Below are 21059 nucleotides of genomic sequence, written 5' to 3' on the forward strand. Positions count from 1 at the left end.
GTGTGCTCTTTCTTGCTCTCTCTCTGTTAAATAAATAAATAAAATCTTCAAAAACAAAACAAACAAACAAACAAAAAAAAAAACCCAAGACAATCAAGGACTCTGTGCCTCCCTGAAGTCATGAAATATGAAGAAAGTGATATTCCCTCCATAAAACTGCCTATTTCTAGTCTTTATTGCCAATTTCTGGTCAACAGATAAAATACTGGGTACTGAAGAACAAATTAATTGCATAAGGAAGCATCAGTCAAACCCATAATCATCCTGGAAAATTCTCAGGATGCATGAACCAGTTTCTTCGACAAATCAGTGCTATGTAAAACAAAACAGGGGGTCTGGTGGGAAGGAGTGGGAAGTGGTACTGTTCTAGACTGAGAAATTCAAAAGAGAAAAACAAATGCTAACATGTGGTCCATGTTTGAATCCTGATTCAAAACAAGCCCAACTATAAAAAGATCATTTTTGACATGAAAGGAAAACTCGTATATGGACTTGTATTAGTTAACATTAAGGAACTGTTCATTTTGTTGGATGTGACAATGACATCATAGTTAAATAAAAGCTTAAGGCCAAGAAGAAACTGTCTGTGCTGACAACATCCAAATAAAGTGGCGGGGAATGTAGGAAGGCTGCCCTCCAGCCCCTGCAGGCGAGGGTACCCAGTGCAGGGGAGAAGCCAGAAGGCCTGCGTGCGCCCCCCCGCAGTCCCTGCACCTACTAGAGCAAAGCCCAGCCCCGCTCCATCCGTCTACCCTCCTCTCCGCACATGGCCGGAAGCCTGGGTACTGTCTCAGGAAACTCAAGTCCACCAGCCAGCAAGGTCAAGTTTTGACCCCAGACCTCAAACGGTGCCCTTCCCCTGAGACCACATTTATTGGCAGGGGACTTTGTGGGGGATGGTGCTGGGCTGAGGGAAGCCTGCCGGCCTTCCTGGGTCCCCTCTCCCTTTCTTGTCTGGGGATCCAGCTCCCGCTAGAGGAGAAGATGCACGATGGGAGGGGTGTCAGCCGGGGCCTACACCCCAACCTCCAACTTCCGAGGGCTCGGATTTTAGAAGGCAGGTGAGAAACAGTGGAAAAGTACCAAGCATCAGACCTCTGCTGGCAACGGTTCTGATCACATGACCTAGAAGAAGCAGTCCGTTATGCGGGGACAGCTATGCGGGGACAGCAAGAAGGCTGAAGCCGCAGAACGAAGGGCCGGGGTCGCCAACTCCATGACTCATCAGAAGCACAGGGCAAACTGAGGAGAGGGCAAAGGTGGGGGGACAGGGAGCCCAGCCACCTTGCAGAAGGACCACAGGCCACCAATTCCAACTCATGTCTCCACCCCCACACTCCCCAGGCTCCACAGCTCTGCGCCTCAGGCGCACGCTGCGCTTTCCCGCAACTCCGTGCCTTGTACCCAGACACCCTTCCCTCCCCCAACTTTCCCTGCACGTCCAACTCAAATGTCCCAGCCACAAGGCACCTGCCCTCTGCCCACGAGTCACAGTGAGGTAGTCCCTCTAAGGCCCTCTGGGCAACCATGTCTACAAGCCTTTTAGCCCCAAACTTCATTGGCCTCACCGTGCAGCAGGTGGGCAGTGAGCCCTGTCCCTGCCCAGCTACGTGGGCGACTCCCCGCAGCACCCCTGGGTCTGACAAGGGAGCCTCCCTGCAGCCCGAGAGCACTGGGAACACTTGTGCAAGGCTCCTCTGCCACAGACAGGTACGCAGGCCCCTGCTGAACTAAAGTAAAGAGCAGCTTTGCTTTCCTCCCAGGCCTCTGCAGCCCTGGCTTAGGGAGGTGCAGGGAGGGGCGGGCTTGGCTGGGTCCTGGAGAGAGTCACCTGGAGGAGGAAGCAGAGAGCCTTCTGCAGGCATGTCTGGAGGCCTATTTTCACGGGACCTGGCCAGCAGAGACAGCCACCGACACCGAGGGTGCCAAAGGGTATTTTCGGCACAGACTGTCTTCAGAAAAACAAAAACCAATCTCATCAGCTGAGCCAAGAATTGGAACAAGCAGATGAGCGCGTCTGCCTTCCTAGAGTGGTGCGAACGCGGACAGAAGAGGGCCCCAAAGCCTGGGGCCGCTCTCCTTCCTCAGCCCTGCCCCGGCCCTCCAGCAGTCTCCCCATGCAGAACAGCTGCGTACGCACCCCGTTCTGAGAGCAGAGACTGAGGAGCAGGGCGGTGATGCCCCACCTCTGTCCTCCAAGGTCTCTGGGTGTGTGCAAAGCCTGTGCTGACACCTCCCAGAGACCAGCCCCAGCTGGACAGAGGCCCCCACCCGCCCAGGAACCTGGGAGCTGAGCCCGACATGGGGCGTGGCCACAGACCCAGCTGGTGAATGTTCAGTCTCCCCGGAGCTGGGGACAGGACCCTCTCCCCAGTAAACACCAAGCACTCTGCGTTACGGAGGGTCACTAACCATCAAGCCGGCGTCTTCTTCTAAGACTCCTAAGATGCCACCAGTGCCCCCGCCTCAGGGAGCTTTTCTCCATGCCCAATCATGGAGCTCGCGAAAACCAGGGGGCTGACAGCCATCGCAGGGAGGGTCTGCTTACCAGCCCCTCGCTTTCCTCCGTCGTCCTCTGGAAATGGGCAGCCATAGCCATGTAGTCGCGTATCTGCCTGTGACATTCGAGACACTTGACTCCGTGCCGGATGAGCCTCACGGGGTCCGGGTAGAGCGGCAAAGCTGGGAGGGTCGGGCTGGCAGCGCCCGGGGGGAGGCCAGGTTTGGGGGAAGCCGGGGGCGCCGGGGCGGCGGAGGCCGGGGCGCTGGCGGGGGCCGCCGCAAACATCTGGTCCGCGGAGATGGGCTTGACGAGCAGCTGTGAGCACTGCATGACCAGCCCCTTGCTCTTGTGGTCGCGGGCGTGCCGCAGCAGGCTGCACTTGTTGAAGAAGAGGAGCGTCTGCGAGCACAGTGTGCACAGCACCTCGATGTGGACGCTCCGCCGGCCGTAGTGCTGGCTCAGGCTCTTCTCTAAGGCAAACGCGTCCCCGCACTCCAGGCAGCAGTAGCCACTGGCCGGCACGTGGATCCTGCTGTCCGCGGGGGGGCTGAGATTTGGCGCGTACAGGGGCACGGGGTTGGAGCCGTGGAGGACCTTGTTGAAGACCTCCACCACCAGCGGGGCGGCCTTCTTCACCTGGTGGACCAGGGGCACCGACATCTGGGGGAGCTGCGGCTGACTCCGCCGCTGTGCCGAGGACTTGGCCGTCACAGACGCGGCCACGCTGTGGGGGACGAGGTTCAGGTTGGCCAGGTGCACGGCCTTGGGCAGGAGGCTGGCAGGGGCCGGGGCAGAGACCTGCAGCACCGCACTCTGCTGCTGCTTCTTGCCGGGCTGTGAGCCGGGGACAGTCCCCTTGGGGACCCGGGACCCCGAGCTGCCACAGGGAGACGCAGACTCGCTGGCCTTCGCTGTGCTCTCGTCCCCTTTCTTGTCACCCTGGGGGCTCCCGGAACGTGTGCCCCCCTCAGGAGAGTGTGCCACTGCCGGCAAGGCAGTGACCTCGTCCTCTGGCACCTCGCTCGGGGCCTCGGCGACGGCACTCCCTAGAGGCGACCCAACGGGGGACTTACTGGGATCGTCGGGGTCCGGAAGGATCCTCGTGACGGTCCGTTTGATTTCCCCCGATGACGTCTTAATGGTTTTGATTCGGACTTTGGGAATTGCTGGTGGGGAGCTGGCGGCCACTGAAGGGGAGCCTTTGCTGCTGCTGTCACTGCAGATGCTCCGAGGGCTGTCTGATGGCTTGATACTCTTTCTAGTGGCCTCCAGAGGGCTCCGGGGGCTCTTTGGTGACTTGGGCATTTTGGGGCTACCTTTGGAGCCCTCTTTAGTGGGCCCTGAGGAATCCTTGGCGTGGCCAGGCTGATCCTCCTTGGTGACACTGGCCACCCTTTTGGCCTGCAGGGCCACCAAGGCTGCAACACAAGAGGAGAGCTTGGAGTGAGCTGGCTTCAGACGCTGCCTCGGGGGGACTGATGAGCAGGTGCCAAGTTCCAGGGCAAGCCCCTTGGGCTCTCCAATACTGTTGCTGGGGTGGCTGTTGAATTCCAAAGCTTCCCCAAAGAACCGACTGGCGTCCAGCTCCTTGGGAGGCTCCCCCGCCTTCTGCCCTCCTCGCTCTCGCTCCTGTTGACTCCCCAAGGGCAGAGGCTCCGGCTTGGGCTCCTTCTTACAGAAGTGATCAAACATGTGGAGCTCTGGGACTGGAAACTTAGCCAGAGCCTCCAGGACTGGACCCCCCACAGGCCCACACCCAGGAGGGGGTGGAAAATAACCATCAGAGTGCTTGGGCTTCATTCCAAACCCATTATCTTTGATGGCATCCTCGGGTTCTGGGCTGGAGATCGGACTGAACTGGTTAAAGGTCGGTAACGGCTCTGACTTGGAAGGTTCTAGCTTGCTGGGGAAACTCCTGGCACTGTCTCCGTTCATGAACGTGGAATCAAACTTCCCACAGTTGTGGCCCAGGTTGTGGGGATCTGGAGGCAGGTCCGAGCCCCGGAATCCATTGTGGAGGAGGCTGGGAGCAATGTGGTCCTTCTCCGCTTCAAACGATTCCTGGCGGCTGGTGTTCTTGACAATGACGCTCACGGCCGGCACATCGGAGGATGATCCTGAGTGAGACAAGGACACACTCTCATCCATGCACATGCCTGGAGGTTTGAGGGGACTTTCATTCTCCTCACTGGGGGTCTGGATGGCCTCCTTGGCATCAAGGCTGGTGGGGTCTGGGATGTCAAAGGCAGCCAAAAGGTCATCAAAATCTGGAGTTTTCATATCCCCCATGGCTGGATGCTGGCAAGGGCTACAACAGAAACAGAACAGAATCAGTGATCCCCAGGATCCCACTGGACTCCGTCCAGCATTGTGTCCATCACACCAACACACACGCACACGGCCAGGATGCACACGCATGACCCCAGACTCTGGGAAGTCACACACCTGACTTTTACTCCAAGAGGTTTCCGGAATGCTGGGGGCCCTGGGGGTGGGATGGAAAGACAGGTTTATAGAGCAGGGACAGGCCTGCCTGGCCAGGCCTAAACATCGGCACCTGGAATCCGCCCCTAGCTGGCCGCACAGCCAGAAAGCGAGCACACACCATCACCCTGCCTCAGTGCCTCAGGGACTAGCCTCACTACCTGACCACGCGCACTAGCAAAGCCCAAGTCCTGAGACCTTAAAAAAAAAAAACAAGCGCAGCTCAGCACCTCTTTTCTTTGGAAAACTTCTGATTCGTAGATGAGATGTGGCTATGACTTCTGCTAATTTAACTCCTAATATTTTATCATTAACTTTGTAATTTTGGCTTTTTTGCGGGATGAATTCAATCAAATCCAAGATGATTTGCTATTACCAGGATTGACACTGTCCCACAAACTCACTGCAGCAAATTACATCATCTCCTAGGCCTTTTTTTTTTTCTAGTCGGTGTATTTTCACCCAAAACTCTTACTGGCTGGTGAATGGACAGATCCTAGACGTAAGGGGCTGAGCGACTCTCAAAGCCCCACATTGTTACCAAATGGTCCAGGGAACAGTGTCAGGGAAGCCCCCAATTTTATTTTAACTTAATAGACAAAGAAAAGCAAAGCCAGCTGTTTCCTTCATGCTCTGGAGGAGGAGAACCACAGCACTACTGAGAGAGAGGAAAGCCGAGGTCCTAGCAAGAGGCCTTGCGTCAGGAAACCACTGCGGCGCTCAGCACTGGCTCCAGCCTGCTGGAGAGAGGAGGAAACCCCACCACCTCCCTCGTTCAGCCCCGAATCCTGCACCTGCCTCGGCATCCCAGAGCCGCACAGGCTCGCGTTATTTCCTGCCCTGTGCTTACACTGAAAACCTGTCTGAACACAGAACGACAGGACTCTCTCCCAGAAAGCAGTGCAATGGCTACACAGAACAAGCCATGCGACAAACCCGCGGGTCCAGGAACCCCAAGGCCAACGTTCTTATCCTAAGAACAAAAATCCCTGAAAGCTAACACGAAAGTATACAGCGTTATTAAAACAACACAAAAGAGACAAACACACACAAAGAATCTAAATGTCCAAGAATACGGAACGATTAAATAATTGATAGACTATTATGCGGCCATTAAAAATCCTAATGATGACATTTACACGGCAACATGGAAAATCACTTAGAGTGCTAAGGCGCCTGGCTGGCTCTGTCGGGGCAGCATGTAACTCTGATCTTAGGCTGTTGAGTTCCAGCCCCATGCTGGAGGCAGAGTTTACTAAAAATAAAAAATCTTTTTTTATAATTTCCTTTCTTTAAAAAGATTTTATAATACTTATTTGACAGAGAGACAGAGAGAGAGAGAGCACAAGCAGGGGGAGCAGCAGGCAGAGGGAGAGGGAGAAGCAGGCTCCCCACTGAGCCAAGAGCCCGATGCGGGGCTCGATCCCAGGACCCTGAGATCATGATCAGCTCACTTAACCGAAGACACTTAACCGAAGGAGACAGTAGACACTTAACCGAAGGAGCCAACCAAGTACCCCCACAAGTAAAAATCTTTAAAAAAAAAAAATTTCACTTATAGTGTTTAGTTTAAAAAAAAAAAACTAATACCAAAAAACGTTGTCAGACTAGAACAATGTAAAACTAAGTATGTATTTGAGCCAAGATTAAAAGAAAAGGAAAAGGAATTATGCAGGGTGGTGGACTACTGGTTGGTTATTTTTCAGGACTCTTTGTGCTGACAGATTGCTTTTATAATTTTAAGAGGGGTAAGTAAAGTGGGGGGGAACCCACTTAGAACCACAGGGGAGAGGCATCTGGGGGGCTCGGCTGGTTGAGCATTTGACTCTTGATTTCAGCTCCAGTCATGATCTCAGGGGCCTGGGACCCAGCCCATGCTCAGCGGGGAGTCTGCCTGAGAATCTCTCTCCCTCTCCTCAGCCCCTCTCCCCCTACTCACAGTTCTCGCTCTCTCAAACAAATAAATCTTTAAAAATTAAAAAAAAAAAAAAAGAAGAAGACCCACAGGGGAGCAGATGGCATAGCACAGGTGTATCTGTTACCAGCCCCTGGGATCAATAGGTTCGCAGGTTTGGTTTCTTGCCCCCCCTTCAAACCCCCAACAAAACACATCTGCCTGCTTAAGAGTTCCCACAGAAAATGAAAAATACCCACCACTGGGAATATATCTAATTATGGTAGGTAATAGTAAAGTGAAATACCAATTATCTGAACTAAATACGACAGGCAGGATCTCACTCTGAAATGAGATGGAAAGCTTCTGGACACAAATGACTGTCTCCTGGAAACAAGAGCCCGTCAGCAGGAGCGCACTGGCAACCGGGAGAGCGCTAACGTCCCCAAATGGGCAGGCTGATCTGAACTACAGGGAAGTGCCTCTGTGATAGTTCCCATTTCTTTCCCTCTTCCCCGCCCCTCTTTTTTTTACAATCTGGGGCGGGGGGGAAGATTGAGGGAGAAGGGCAGAATGGGTTGGTGTTTTCAAGGAGCTGCAGAAAGCTGGTGAGGGAGGAGAGGCAGTAGCTGGGTGGTGAGAGCCAGGGTTAGCTGGGAGCCTCCTGCTGCCTACCGGGAAGTCACAGGGGCCGCAGGCAGAGAGGTCTGACGTCAGAAGAAAGTGATGCTCTCCAACAGGGCGATCTCAGGGACTGGCGGAGAACGGCCGGAGGGAAGGGAAGGGAAGGTGTCTTCTGCTAGGAAACTAGAGCAGGGAAAAGCTGTGGCGGTTCAACACTGGCAGCAGGAAAACCCTTTCTAACCTTTGGATCTTAAATACCGAAGCTGACACTTTTAAAAGCCAAAGATCGAGTTCTGTTTTCTATTTACTCATCACAGGGAAAACCAAAAACAGCCGCAATCAACAGCACTGAATAAGGGACTCATGATGTACCTGTTTGCATTTCTTTAAACCTTCTTCCAAAGTAAGTGTCGCATTGCTTATAAGTAGAAAAGAGAAATTAATCAAAATGTACTGTCATAAAAGCAAAGGAAGAAACTGCACAGAAAAAGAGCCCCCAATAAGAAGTTGTAGTCATCAAAAACCTGCCAGCACAAAGTTAAAAGGCAAAGAGCAGCACATCGACAGGAATCATCTGCGACGTGACAGTGACTCCCATTAATGTCTTTACTATAGAGAAGGCCAGGAAGTAAGTAAAAGATAAGCAGTCCACTAGGAAAATGAACAAAAATGGTGAACACACAATCAGAAAAAGAAACACAAGTGGACAGTGAATACATTAAAAAGTTGCTACCTCACAACGAATTAGAGAAATACAAATTAAAATACTGAGAAGCCTGGGATCCCTGGGTGGCTCAGTCGTTAAGCATCTGCCTTTGGCTCAGGTCATGATCACGGGGTCCTGGAATCGAGCCCCGCATCGGGCTCCCTGCTCAGCGAGAAGCCTGCTTCTCCCTCTCCCACTCCCCCTGCTTGCGTTCCCTCTCTCACTGTGTCTCTCTCTGTCAAATAAATAAATAAAGGCTTTAAAAAAATAAAAAATAATAATAATGAGAAGCCATTTGGGGCTTACTAAATTGACCAAGGTTTTCAAAAAATAATTCCTGGAGGTACCTGGTCCTGGGATCGTGCCCCACATCAGGCTCCCCGCTCAGCAGAGAGTCTGCCTCTCCCTCTGCCTGCCGCTCCCCCTCCTTGTGCTCACACGTTTGCTTCTCTGCTCTCTTGTGCTCTCTCTGAAATAAATAAATAAAATATTTTTAAAATAATAATAATTCCTGGGATTGGCACAGATGTGGCAAAGTAAGCATTTTCTTTCTTTCTTTCTTTTTTTTTTAAGTAGGCTCCATGCATGGAGTCCAAGGCAGGGTTCAAACTCACAACTCTCAGATCAAGACCTGAGCTGAGATCAAGAGTCAGATGCTTAACTGACTGAGCCAGCCAGGTGCCCCTGCTAAGTAAGCATTCTTTTTTTTTTTTTTTTAGATTTTATTTATTTGTTTGTCAGAGAGAGAGACAGTGAGAGAGCGAGCACAGGCAGGCAGAGGCAGAAGGAGAAGCAGGCCACCTGCTGAGCAAGGAGCCCGATGTGGGACTTGATCCCAGGACCCTGGGATCATGACCTGAGCCAAAGGCAGCCGCTTAACCCACTGAGCCACCCAGGCGTCCTCTAAGTAAGCATTCTAAAGACAGTATAAATTGATAAACCCTGTCTTAAGAGCAATTTAGCATACATAAGGCCCAACAATTCCATTTCCAGAAATTTATCCCAAGGAAATAAAGACTTACATGACAAAGAATCACTGTGGAATTATTTATAATGAAATTATTTCATAACAAAAAACGAGCCACAACCAAAGTTCCAACACGAGAGAATTGGTTCAAGGGGCGGCTGGGTGGCTCAGTGGGTTAAGGCCTCTGCCTTCGGCTCAGGTCATGATCCCAGGGTCCTGGGATCGAGCCCCGCATCGGGCTCTCTGCTCAGCGGGGAGCCTGCTTCTCCCTCTCTCTCTGCCTGCCTCTCTGCCTACTTGTGACCTCTGTCTGTCAAATAAATAAATAAAAAACATCTTTTAAAAAAAAAGAGAGAGAGAGAATTGGTTCAATAAATTATAGTATATTAACACAATTAAATACTAGATATCATTATAGCACAAGATTTATAGCTATGCTCCTGATACAAAGTGTGGGGGGTGGGGGATACTGTAGTGCATATACAGTACAATTCTATTTGAAACAAAAGATTTTTAGGGGGGCGGTAAGGGGATGGGTGAGCCTGGTGGTGGGTACTAAGGAGGGCACATATTGCATGGAACACTAGGTGTGGTGCATAAACAATGAATTTTGGAACACTGAAAAAAAATTAAAAGCAAACAAATTAAAAAAAACAAAAGATTTTCATTATATACTGCGTTTATGAAAAGGGCTAGAGGAACACTCTAAAATCTTAGAAGTATCTCAACAGATGAGATTATTTTCTTTCTTTTATCTGCATTTTCAAACTATCAAACTATTTTAAGTTGTACTGCTTATGTAATTTTATTAAATTGTATTTTTAACAGACAAAAAGAAGAAGGAATTAGGAAGGCCAAAAACATTTGAGAAGCTTTTTACCGAGGACTCCAAACACCACTAACATAAGATTCTGAAAGCACACCTGGTGTGCCTCAGCAGGAGACCGCCGGCTGGAAAACCAGTGACCTAACGTAAGTGACACACGACGTGCAGTCCAGGCACAAAGCTCCAGCATGCCAGTGTCTGCGACCTGCTGCGGGCTGGAATGAGCAAACCTCACACAGTGCTGCCCATTTTGCCAGGGGACAGCGTCCGGGACCAGAGCCTGGGTCTGTCCTCTGCCCCGTGTCCATGAAGACCAGCCTAGAAAGCCGGCCCCGGGGAAGCACCAGAGCAGACAAGGTCTGGGCACGGTGAGCCCAGCAAGTGAGCTGGGGGGGCCTTGTCGCCAGGCAAGGCAGCCCCCCGCCTCCTGGTCCCTGTTACTCGGGCGACCCTTGCTACCACATACGTCACCCCAAGGAAGCGGAGAGCAGCACCAGGGCTGACAGGCGGTGCTGTGCCCTCCCCTGAGGAGCTTCCCTGCAGGGAGATGGGGACACTGAAAATAGATCGGCAGATCGATAGCTCCATCCCTATTGTTTATTACAGGATTGTCTACTTGCCCAAGAAATGTTGTCCAACACTTAAGTAAACATGTCAACAGATGAGGGAGAGGGAACACCTTAATTCCGAGAGGATCTCATCAGGCCTGACGAGAGTTCTCCGAGGGGGCGGGAACGACAGGACTACGGCACAACGAGCAGGCACTCTCCACAGAATCTAAGTGTCAGAATTTCACAAAAAACAATTTTAAAAAAACTGAATTCCATACAACTTGGGTGAATGTATGTTTTGTGTGTGTGTGTGTGTGTGTGTGAGAGAGAGAGAGAGAGAGAGAGAGAGACTGTGATTGACATTTATAGGGCACCATGAACAGCGGAGTTTTAAACCCACGGACCAGTTCTGGACTCAAGCTTAATACTTCCTTAAGTTACCTAGAATGGTAGCTCCCCTGCCCAACTGTATCCATACATGTGGTCCCAGGGACCAGCCATTAAAAACACCACTATTGGGATACCTGGGTGGCTCACTCCATTGAGCATCCGGTTCTTAATTTTGGCTCGGGTCATAATCTCAGGGTTGTGGGATCAAGCCCTGCATTGGGCTACCAGCTGGGCAAGAAGTGTGCTTGGGATTCTCTCTCTCCTTCTCCCTCTGACCCTTGGCCACCCTCTCAAAAACAGAAACAAAAACTGGCACTAACTGGGGCACCTGGGTGGCTCCGTGGGTTAAGATATACATATGTAACACATAATAAATACATGCACATATATGTGTTACATACACACATGCGTACATACAAACCACTACTGAATGAGGGCCTGTGAAAAAAATTAATTTAAAAAGGAGGTCTCGTGCCCAATATGCTTTGGGAACCAATGATCTAGCAGAGTATTAGGCTGTAAGCTTCATGAGGGATGATCACTGCATTCTCCATCTATAACTATGCCATCAAACAATAAAGTGAAACCTTCGAGACTGCAAATGGTCTTGAAACTGTTGCAGAAGTCAAAATGCAAAATTAAAAGACAGTGAGTTCTCAGGAGGCTGCACAAGTGGATGAAAGTATGGTAAAGGGGCATCAGTGAAGCCAAAGTGAAGGGACATTTAGGGAAAAGCGATCCTAATGACACTTTTAGAATAACGGGTTCTCAGCAACGCTGTTCAATAAAGAGGCTTGGCCACCGTTGCAGCCAACGTTGCATGTTTCATCACAAAAAGCCCAGAAAACACTGCACATGATCAGAAAGAATACTGGAAACGAAACACAACCTGTGATCCTGCCCTTACTCAAAACCATCCAGGGTCCACAGCCGGGTGGGCTGCTCAGTGTCGGTTCCGTGCACCTTAAGAAAGACACAGCAGCGTAGGAAGAGGTCCTAAGAGATAAGCCTGAAGTTATGAAGTAGATGGGAGAGCTTTCTAATAAGAGCTTAAAAATTAGAACTCTTCTATTCTGGAGAGATGAAGGTTTAGGGGAGAGGGAGAGGATAACGGACGCGTACATGTGTTCATCACGCCTCACACCCAAAATAGTAGAGAGGAAAGGGAAGCGTTCTGAAGTCGGGAATGAAAGACGTAACTTTACTCGTTCGTCAGAAAATACACTGAACAGGCACCGGAGGGGATCCGTCAGTGAAGCCTCTGCCTTCGGCTCAGGTCATGATCTGGGGGTCCTGGGATTGAACCCGCATCTCGGATCCCTGCTCAGCGGGGAGCCTGCTTCTCCCTCACCCTCTACCCCCTCCCCTGCTCGTGCTCTTTCTCTTTCTCTCTCTCTCTCTCTCAAATAAAATCTTTAAAAAAAAAAAAAAAGAAAAGAAACAAAATGAAAATAAAATACACTGAAGTTGTTACAGGCAAAATATATAAATGTAGTAACATGCACACTTATTTGAATCCAGAAATTTAAAAAAAAAAAAAAGGCTCTGAAGAACTGAGAACAAGAATTGTCACTAAACCTATGAGCTTCCTTTCCCTCAGCATTGAAGCCTTTGAATTTCAAATAACATTACACTTGGTCATCTGTTTCCCTTAACAATATTAAGTTCGGTAATGGTAGATTAATAAAAGTTCAGAAACAGGACATCAAGGGGGCAGAGGCACTCTGAAAACATTAAGAAAAACCTGATCTCTATTCAGTATATTGTTTAATAAGACAAAGAAGCAAACAACATGGGACAGATTTATACGATGAAAGTTAAAGGCAGCAAGATTCAAGGAACATCGGACTGGAAACCACAAAACTGACTTTCCTCGAATTTGCCATTGTTTGCTGGATAAGGACTAGCACGATGGGTGTGTGTATATTTATAACCTGTGAGTAAACTCTTTCCCCGGCTCCCTCACGTGACTGAATACGGCTTACGTGTTGATATCTGTTCAATATAATCTGTTCATTCAACAATACGTGTTCAATTATTGTTATAAAAGTTAAGGGTTTACAAAGGGGTTAAGCGGAAGTTACCCTCCGCTTTCTCTTTCAGAGGAGCAGTCCGGGGGAAACACAGCAAAGAGTAAGTCAAGCTGTCTGAGGCACAAAGCGAGTGAGTGAAATCTCACCCTTACTTAGAAGAAGCTGAGAGTGGAAGCAAATGCCTGAGCTGGTGGCCAGCTGGGGGGAACTTCTGTCCCAAGAGTGGAAGCTGGGCAAGGGGAAAGACAGAACAAGGGGGCCAGCGTGAGAGCGAGCTGCGGCCGCCGGTCCTCGCAGGAGCTTTAGCTGGACTCTGGGTGAACAATGGTGAGAGAAAGGCATTGAGCTCATGGCTGGTAGAGAAGGGAGCTCCGTGAAATCAGATGACGGGGAAAAGACCCAGAACGAAGCCCCAGGCCAGGACCGGGAGAGCAAGAAGAGTAAGAAACGGTGAAGCCCCAGAACGGCTCTGCCCTGACGCTGTCAGCAATTACCTATGAGAAGCTCATGGGCAGGCTTCGGTTTATCATGTAAAACTAAACTAACTTGAAGGATCTCTGAGCCCTTGAACAGGCCAGGCTACAATGGCTGGGCAAATTAACCTAAAACTATGGATTTCTCCATAAAAGTTAACTCCTGAAGTGGACAAGCAGACCCTCTTCCATACACCTGGCCCTGCCCCGCTGAGTACACACCGGAGGCCTGCCTGTGCGTCTCAGGGGCCCCAGACATGGGTGCTCTGAGTCGGTCAGCAGCCGGTGCTTCATTTCACGAGGCATCTGGTACTCTAATCGTCAGCAAAGGGCAGTCCAAAGAGACACTCAGCAGTACATGAAAGCAGGTGCCCCGGTGGACGACGGACCCGGCAAAACAGCAAAGCTTTTCGCTTGTCTTCTCCTCCATCTGGTCTTAGCCCCCTCCAATGCACACTCTGCCACAGTGGTTACGGTAACACATGCATCTGATCACAGAGAGGTCCTCCTGAAGATGCCCGTCCCCTCCGGGAGATAGCTCCACGTCTCCGGCCAGCGTGGAGAGCCCGTTCCCATCTGGTCTCTGCCCACCTCCGCAGCGACTTCCCGGGGTGCCTTTCATTCACAGGCAGTTCTCACGGACTTCCTCTGTGTCAGGGCCGGGGCCGTTCCTCCTGACTCCAGAACACCTGACACCCCACCCCACCGGCCCCCAACACAGACCTGCCTGAGAACGCCTCCTCGGCCCTAAGCTTCCGCCCCAGGGCCCCCTTCTCCACGTGCCTTCTCTGAATGCCAAGACACCAGTCCCCTGCCCTCCTCCTCCTCCCCTGCCTTCTGCTGTAGCAGTGATTCCCACAGCGAGATGGGATCCTGAGTTTTCTCATCAGCCTATAAAGCCTCTCCAAAGTTGGGGTCCTGTCCTTTACCTCTATTTCTGAGCCCTAACACATGTGGTTCCCAGGGGCAAGTAAGCTGTCACTACTCACAGAGATCCCTCCCCAGTGGGACCATTCTTCAATGCCTCCCCAAACCCCAGCTGACACACCTGCCCCTGTTTGTCCTGCCTAAGGTACACTTTGCCCCCAGAGGCAGCTTCTGCTCTCCCCTTCCAGGCCCTTCCACCCCAACCAAAAATCCCACTTCCCAGGAAGAGAATTATATGGCAAACATTCTAACAAGACTCACAGGATGTTAGAGCTGAAGGGGACCTCAGAAATGATCTGGTCCAGTGGCTTCCAAATACACGTCTGCAGACTGCTCCTGGACTGACTGCAAAAGAACAACATGAGGGGTGACTTTCAAACACAGAACCCCAAGCTCCTACTCGGGAATCGAGATTTGACCAGTCTGGGATGGATCCCTGCATTTTTTTTTTTTTTTTTTTAGAGCCTCCCCGGTGAGTCCAGTGCACTGGCCTGGTCCACCCTCTTCATTTTACACCCAGAGAACTTGGGCTTGGAAAGGAGAGGGTCGGGGCACCTGGCTCGGTTGGTGGAGCGTGTGACTCTTGATCTCAGCATTGTGAGTTCGAGCCCACGTTCAGTGTAGGGATTACTTAAAAATAAAATTTTAGGAAAAAAAATATTGAGGGAAAGAAGAAAGAGAAGGAGAGAGGGAGGGAGGGAGGAGGATAGGTAGGTGGGTGCTGAGCTCATCCATCTTGGCAACTTCACCAGATGCCAAGACATGCCTGGCACTGAGGACATGAAGGGAAGGCCCAGCCCCTGCTCCCAAGGGCCCCGCACACAACCCACTGCAAACACCCAGCAGCCACACATCGGGGGTGCCACGGAAGGCTCATCAGGGCACTGGCTTCCAGGCAAGGAAGGGAGAGGGACTCTCCCTGGCTGTGGTCCCCTCAGTGGGCTCCTTTGTGCTCCCTTTCGATTCCCTTACTCCTCTCAGGGCATAACTTTGACTTTTGCTACAGTAACTTTAGTAAAATATTCACTCTTCTGCTACTTCATAAGCCCTACTACAGGTACCCCCTATTACTGAGCTGGTATCCCCTCAATTCTACATTCCGGTTTCTACTCGGACAGGCAGCTCAAACGTAGTCCATCCGAGCCCAATTCAATTTCCCCCCATGGCAGGTGACCGCTCTGTCCTTCCGGTCACTTAGGCTAGACCCGGCCTCCTGAAGTGCTCTCTTGCCTTCATATCCTGATTCCAGTCCAAGAGCAAATCCCGTCAGTGCTCCTCCAAAGCACCGCCAAATGCAACCATTCCCCACAGCCTCCAACCAGCATCATCTCTCTCCCAGGTCCCTGTGAAAGCCTGCTCTCCTTGCCTCTACGGCTCATTCTCAACACAGCAGCCAGAGCGCAGCTCCTAACACACCCAGCAGATCACACTCCTCCTCTCCTGGAACGCCGGCCCGTCTCCCGCAGGGTGAACTCCAGCCTTCGTGCAGGGCGGCCTCCGCGGCCTCCATCTCCCATGCCTCTCTCTGTCACCCAGGCGGCTCGGGGCGGGCACAGGCCTCCACCCTGTTCCTCAAGCATGGCCCTGCTCAGAGCCTTTGGGGCTACTGTTTCCTCTGCTCGGAACGTCGCCTCAGATCTCCAGGGCTTCCCTCATCACTGCCACCAGGTCTTTATTCAATTGTCCCTCCATCAGGAGCTTTCCATGACCGGTGTACATGCCATTCCCCACGCTCGCCATCAGTCTCAGTCCTTTCCCGGCCTTCTCTTCGAAGCCCTTCCCGACCCCTGACGTGTTCTATAACTGCTCGTCTCCACCGTCTCTGTGTAAGCTCCGCTGTGTTTACGGAAAGGTATTCCGCCACTAGAAAGGAGGAATGAGTTGACAGGCCCACCTGCCCGGAACTAAGACTGCTCAAGGGTAGTCACAGGTTCCCACACAGGTTTATTCATAGTCAAGCAGTTGGCAAGTTTGCAGCGTGATTTGTGTTTTACTTTTTATAAGCACAGAGACCCTGAGTGGTGATGGGGGTTTGCCAGTGGGAAGGGGTCTTCCCAAAGTAGCACTTGTCCGTGTGTCCTGGGCTCCTGCAGGGCTAAGTTCAATACGGAACCTCTGGAAAGTGACCACTGGCCAACATCCCTACGATAAGCTCATCCGTCTTGCGCATGGGATCCGTGTGATGCCAGCAGCGGGGGCGGGCTCCCTCCAAGACCCAGAGGGAAGGGCACGTCTTCAGTCTTAAGAAAAGGGGATATGACTCTGAATATGCTACAAACCACTGAATTGTGTGCTTAAATGGGCGAATTGCATGGCATACGAATTTTATCTCAATAAAGCTGTTATTTTCAAAGATAAAAAGAAGAGGGGATAAAAGAGGAGGGAGCTGGGGTTAGGTAGCACCCGTCAGCTGGCTGAGATGATACACACAGAAACCAGTTATAAGCAACAAAGTTTAAACAGAGCTGAGAACCTAGACAAAACTGATACTCTGTAACCCTCACCCCCTTTCCCTTTCCTTGCTTGGAAACAGATCTTAGCACTCACGTGGGCACTGCATTTTGTTAGAAAGGGACAGAACCCAGAGACTAAGAGGAAAGGAGAGGACTCCTCTTTGTCCACACAGCACCCTCCGGGAGTCCCTCCCGCAGAGTTTTATAAAAGCATCATCTCCTGGTAGTAGGGACACCCAAGCAGAACCAAAAACCGGTAGCCTTAGACCCGCTGGGAACCAAGCCTCCACTCCCTAAACAGAAGGGCCCCAGAAAAGAAAAAGTAGCCATTCCACAGGATTACTTTTTCCTCATCTCCAGTACCCATGTATTTGGTGGCTGTGTGTGTGTCACCGGTCTCATCTACCACAGGCAAACTACAGTCCCAAAGATTCCAAAATCAAAGGGTTTTCTGGAGGTGAGGGGTGCGGGGAGAGGACAAGGAGAAGGAACATGCTAATATTCTTAGGGTATGCTGTGGTTCTCCTCCATCTCTCTCTCTCTCTCTCTCTCTCTCTCTCTCACACACACACACACACACGCACGCACGTTCTTCCTCATCCCTTCTTCCTCCCTCTTCTCTCTCCCCTCTCAACGGAGACTGGGTGGGCTCTTTGACCACGGCACCTCAGACCTAAGGGCAGCAGCCTTCTTCAGGAAAGCAAGCTTCTCGCCAACCAGATGGCAACAGATGTAACATCCAGGTGTCTGCGCATGTGCTCAAGGGAAGGACAGGGAATAAGGGACCTAAAGAAACAAGCCTATGTGCCCTTCTACCATCAGACAAATGGAATATTAAAATTCCTTATCTTTTTCAGACATAAAGTGAAATATCTACAGATAAAATGATATTGGGGTTACTGGGTGGCCCAGTCGGTTAAACGCCCTGACTCCTGGTTTCGGCTCAGGTCATGACCCCAGGATCATGGGATCAAATCCAGTGCTGGGCTCCACGTCAGCCTGGCGTCTGCTTGAGATTCTCTCCCTCTGTCCCTCTCCCACTTGAACTCACTGTCCCTTTCTCAAATTAATAAATAAAGTCTTTAAAAATAAATAATAAAATGATATGATGTCTGGGATTTGCCTCAAAATGACACAAAGCAGAAGGAAGAGATCAAGGAGAGTGTTCATAAACGCAACAAGATTAGCCACAAGTTAATAACTATTGGATGTGGGGGAGGCATACACGGAGGTCTAGCCCATCATTTTCTCTACATGTGTGTGTATTTCAGCTCTCTGAGGACCAGATCCTTGGATAGTGGACTCTGTGAGTCCAACCAGATAACCACCAAGGTCACACCCATTAGGATAGCTATTATACAACAACCCAAACTCCAGAAAATAACAAATGCTGGTGAAGACGTGGAGAAATCAGAATCCTAGGCTGCTGGTAGGAACATAACCTGGTGCGGCCACTAAGGAAAACAGTACAGCAGTTCCTAGTGAAAATTAAACCCAGAGCAACCGTCTGATCTAGCAACTCCACTTCTGGGGACATACCCAAAAGAACTGAGAGCAGGGTCTCAAAGAGTACTTTCTACACACGTGTTCATAGCAGCATTATATACAACACCCAAAAGATGAAAGCAACCCAAGTGTCCATCAACAGATGAATGGGTAAACAAAATGTGATATAAATAAACAACAGAATATTATTTGGCCTTAAAAAGACACAAAGGGGGCACCTGGGTGGCTCAGTGGGTTAAGCCGCTGCCTTCGGCTCGGGTCATGATCTCAGGGTCCTGGGATCGAGCCCCACATCGGGCTCTCTGCTCAGCAGGGAGCCTGCTTCCCTCTCCGTCTCTCTCTGCCTGCCTCTCTGCCTACTTGTGATCTCTCTCTGTCAAATAAATAAATAAAAAATCTTTAAAAAAAAAAAAAGACACAAAGGTTCAAGACACACATGACAGCATGGATGAGCCTCGAGGACATCCCTGAGTGAAATCCGCCACATGGAAAAGGACAAATACTGTATGATCCCACCTAGGAATCCGTGTTCCTGGGGCGGTCACGTGCATAGAGACAGAAAGCATAACAGTGGTTACCAGGGGCTAAGGGGGAGAAAGGACAGGGAGTTAGTGTTTGATGGGTACAGAGTTTCAGTCTGGGGTGATGAAAAGATTCTGGATGGTGGTAATGGTTGTACAACAGTGCATATACTTAACACCACTCAACAGTACCTTAAAAATGGTTAAAATGGTCAATTTTGTTATGTATGTTTTGCCACAATTAAAAAAAAAAAAAGGCACCAAGGAACATAAAGACATCACTTGTGTCTCTTCAAGGCCAGCTCAGGTCAGCCTAGACATCATACCTCAGAGAGGTTCTCAAAACAAGGGCGTGGTGAGCGTTGCTGGGGATGGAGAGCTATGGAGAAAGGAATAACATCTACCTAGGCACATGGTCTAGTTTCCAACCACCACCTAAGGAAAGAAGAAAAATAAAACATTTTTAAATAGGCCTGAAGGTAAATGTCTACGTAAGTTTAGGTAATAATCACAGAAATAAAAGTGTATGTCGGACCCTGAGAAAATCTCCAAACATAAATTCAAAGCCCCAGATTCAAGGCCACAGAGTGTCTCCCCCCTCCACGTCACGGTGTGGTGGTTCAGGGCACAGACTCCACACAACTTCAAATCCAGCTCCGAGACTCGCCGGCCATTTGACCCTGTGGCGGTTTCTTCACCTCTGTGTCATTTTCCCGGTATGTAAAATGGGGCTGTTGTAGGGATTCAACGAGTTAATATTTGTGAACTTCTTACAACACTGCCTTCAACATAGCAAACACACATGTTCAGCATTATGCCACCAACCTCAGGGGCCAGCAGGCTTTACCTCCTAGTTTTCCAGAGTGCCCCAGCAGACTGCCGGATGCCTAAATGTCAGGCTGGTCAGAAGCGTGCACAGGGGGGAGGCAAGGTTACCCCTCCACACAGCTCAGGAGGCTGGCTGAAGCGGAAGAAGCAGAGGGCCAGGCAAGCTGGGGAAAGTCACAGGAGGGGGGACAGGAAACGGACAAGCACTGAACCAGGGGATAAGAACGAGAGAAGATACAGAAAAGCTGGCAGAACTGTTCTTTAAAACAAGGTGATCTTCACCGTAGTTGAGCACCAGCGTCGCCTCCGGAACTTTGGAAAACTTCTCGCGCTTGGTCACAGCACCCCGAGATTTGGGTTGAACTGGCCAATGTAGAGAAACTGGTTAATGGCCCGTCAGGTCTGTGTGCCCACAAATGACGGAATGAAAAGTCGCATTTCAAATTCTGCTCACGCTTACTCTAATTTGGCATTCCCTCATTTGACTTCATTTTTGTCTCAACTTTGAGAGACCAGCATTTAGTTTGGATACGAAATACAGATAGAGACAGTATGAGTGGAAAATTTTTAAAGGGAAGGGAAGGAAACTCACTATACCAATTCTACAGAAGAGAAACAGAAAAACTTTCTTCACCTAAATCTTTTCTTCTTCTTACTGGACCATCACATTTCAAAACACAAACTAAGAAGCAGACACTGTGCCGTCCCAACAAGGACAAAAATCAGAGACTACGGTGCTAGGCAGAGCGGTATTTCATGTCTCCAAGGTGAGTTAGCTCTGAGGCACTCCAGAATGGGCCTGGTTATTTATTCCTGGTTAACCTTAGCTCCTGCGGCCACTGGATTCCATCAGGTTATTCGAACTGCCTCCTGTCCCCAGTAACGCAGCTTGGGGGCAGAGAGGGCCGTCGCTGACCCAGGCTGCCTGCTTCTTGCTGGATTTATAGAAGCTTTACATTTTATAAAACACGATTTCCACTTCGCAAGGACCTCACCCCAGTGAGTGGGTGAGCCAAGAAGAAGGTCCAGGCTCCCACCTGCCTCCACGGACCAAGGTAGGGGGTCCGTTAGGAGCTCTGAACTGGGGTCTGATGGCACACATTTCAGTTTTCCAGCACCCTCCTCTTCCCAGGGTGATGGACTACATCTTCCTTCAATTTACCATTGAGACATTCGCTACAAGCCCTTGCCATAATTATGATGCACCTTAGGGTGTTCCAAGACACAACATCAGTAAACAGTGTCCTAGAACGCTGTTCTGATTTAGAGGTTCTTCCAACACCAGAAAGATTAAGAACGGTCAGAGCCAAAGGGACTCCAGGAAACCATTAAATTTAAGCCACTGACTCTATGAGCAAGGAAGCAGAGCCCCA

At 50.3% G+C, this 21059-nt stretch overlaps 1 protein-coding gene across 3 annotated transcripts in view; it reads right to left on the reverse strand.

The window, feature by feature from the left end:
- Positions 1-21059, reverse strand: part of ZNF592 (zinc finger protein 592) — a 49639-nt gene that overhangs the window by 17919 nt on the left and 10661 nt on the right. The window contains exons 1-3 of one of the 3 annotated variants that reach the window (XM_080809514.1): positions 19185-20657; positions 14640-14723; positions 2549-4811 (exon numbers count right to left, since the gene is read on the reverse strand). In XM_080809514.1, coding sequence (XP_080665640.1) covers positions 2549-4792 — 2244 coding nt within the window. In that variant the 5' untranslated portion in view covers positions 4793-4811; positions 14640-14723; positions 19185-20657. Of the gene's footprint in view, positions 1-2548; positions 4812-7556; positions 7677-14639; positions 14724-19184; positions 20658-21059 lie in introns of those variants that run through there. The other 2 variants (XM_080809513.1, XM_080809515.1) reach the window with 2 other exon arrangements.

This window comes from Martes martes (genome assembly GCF_963455335.1).
Source record: "Martes martes genome assembly, chromosome: 7".
In the NCBI taxonomy this organism is placed as follows: Eukaryota; Metazoa; Chordata; class Mammalia; order Carnivora; family Mustelidae; genus Martes; species Martes martes.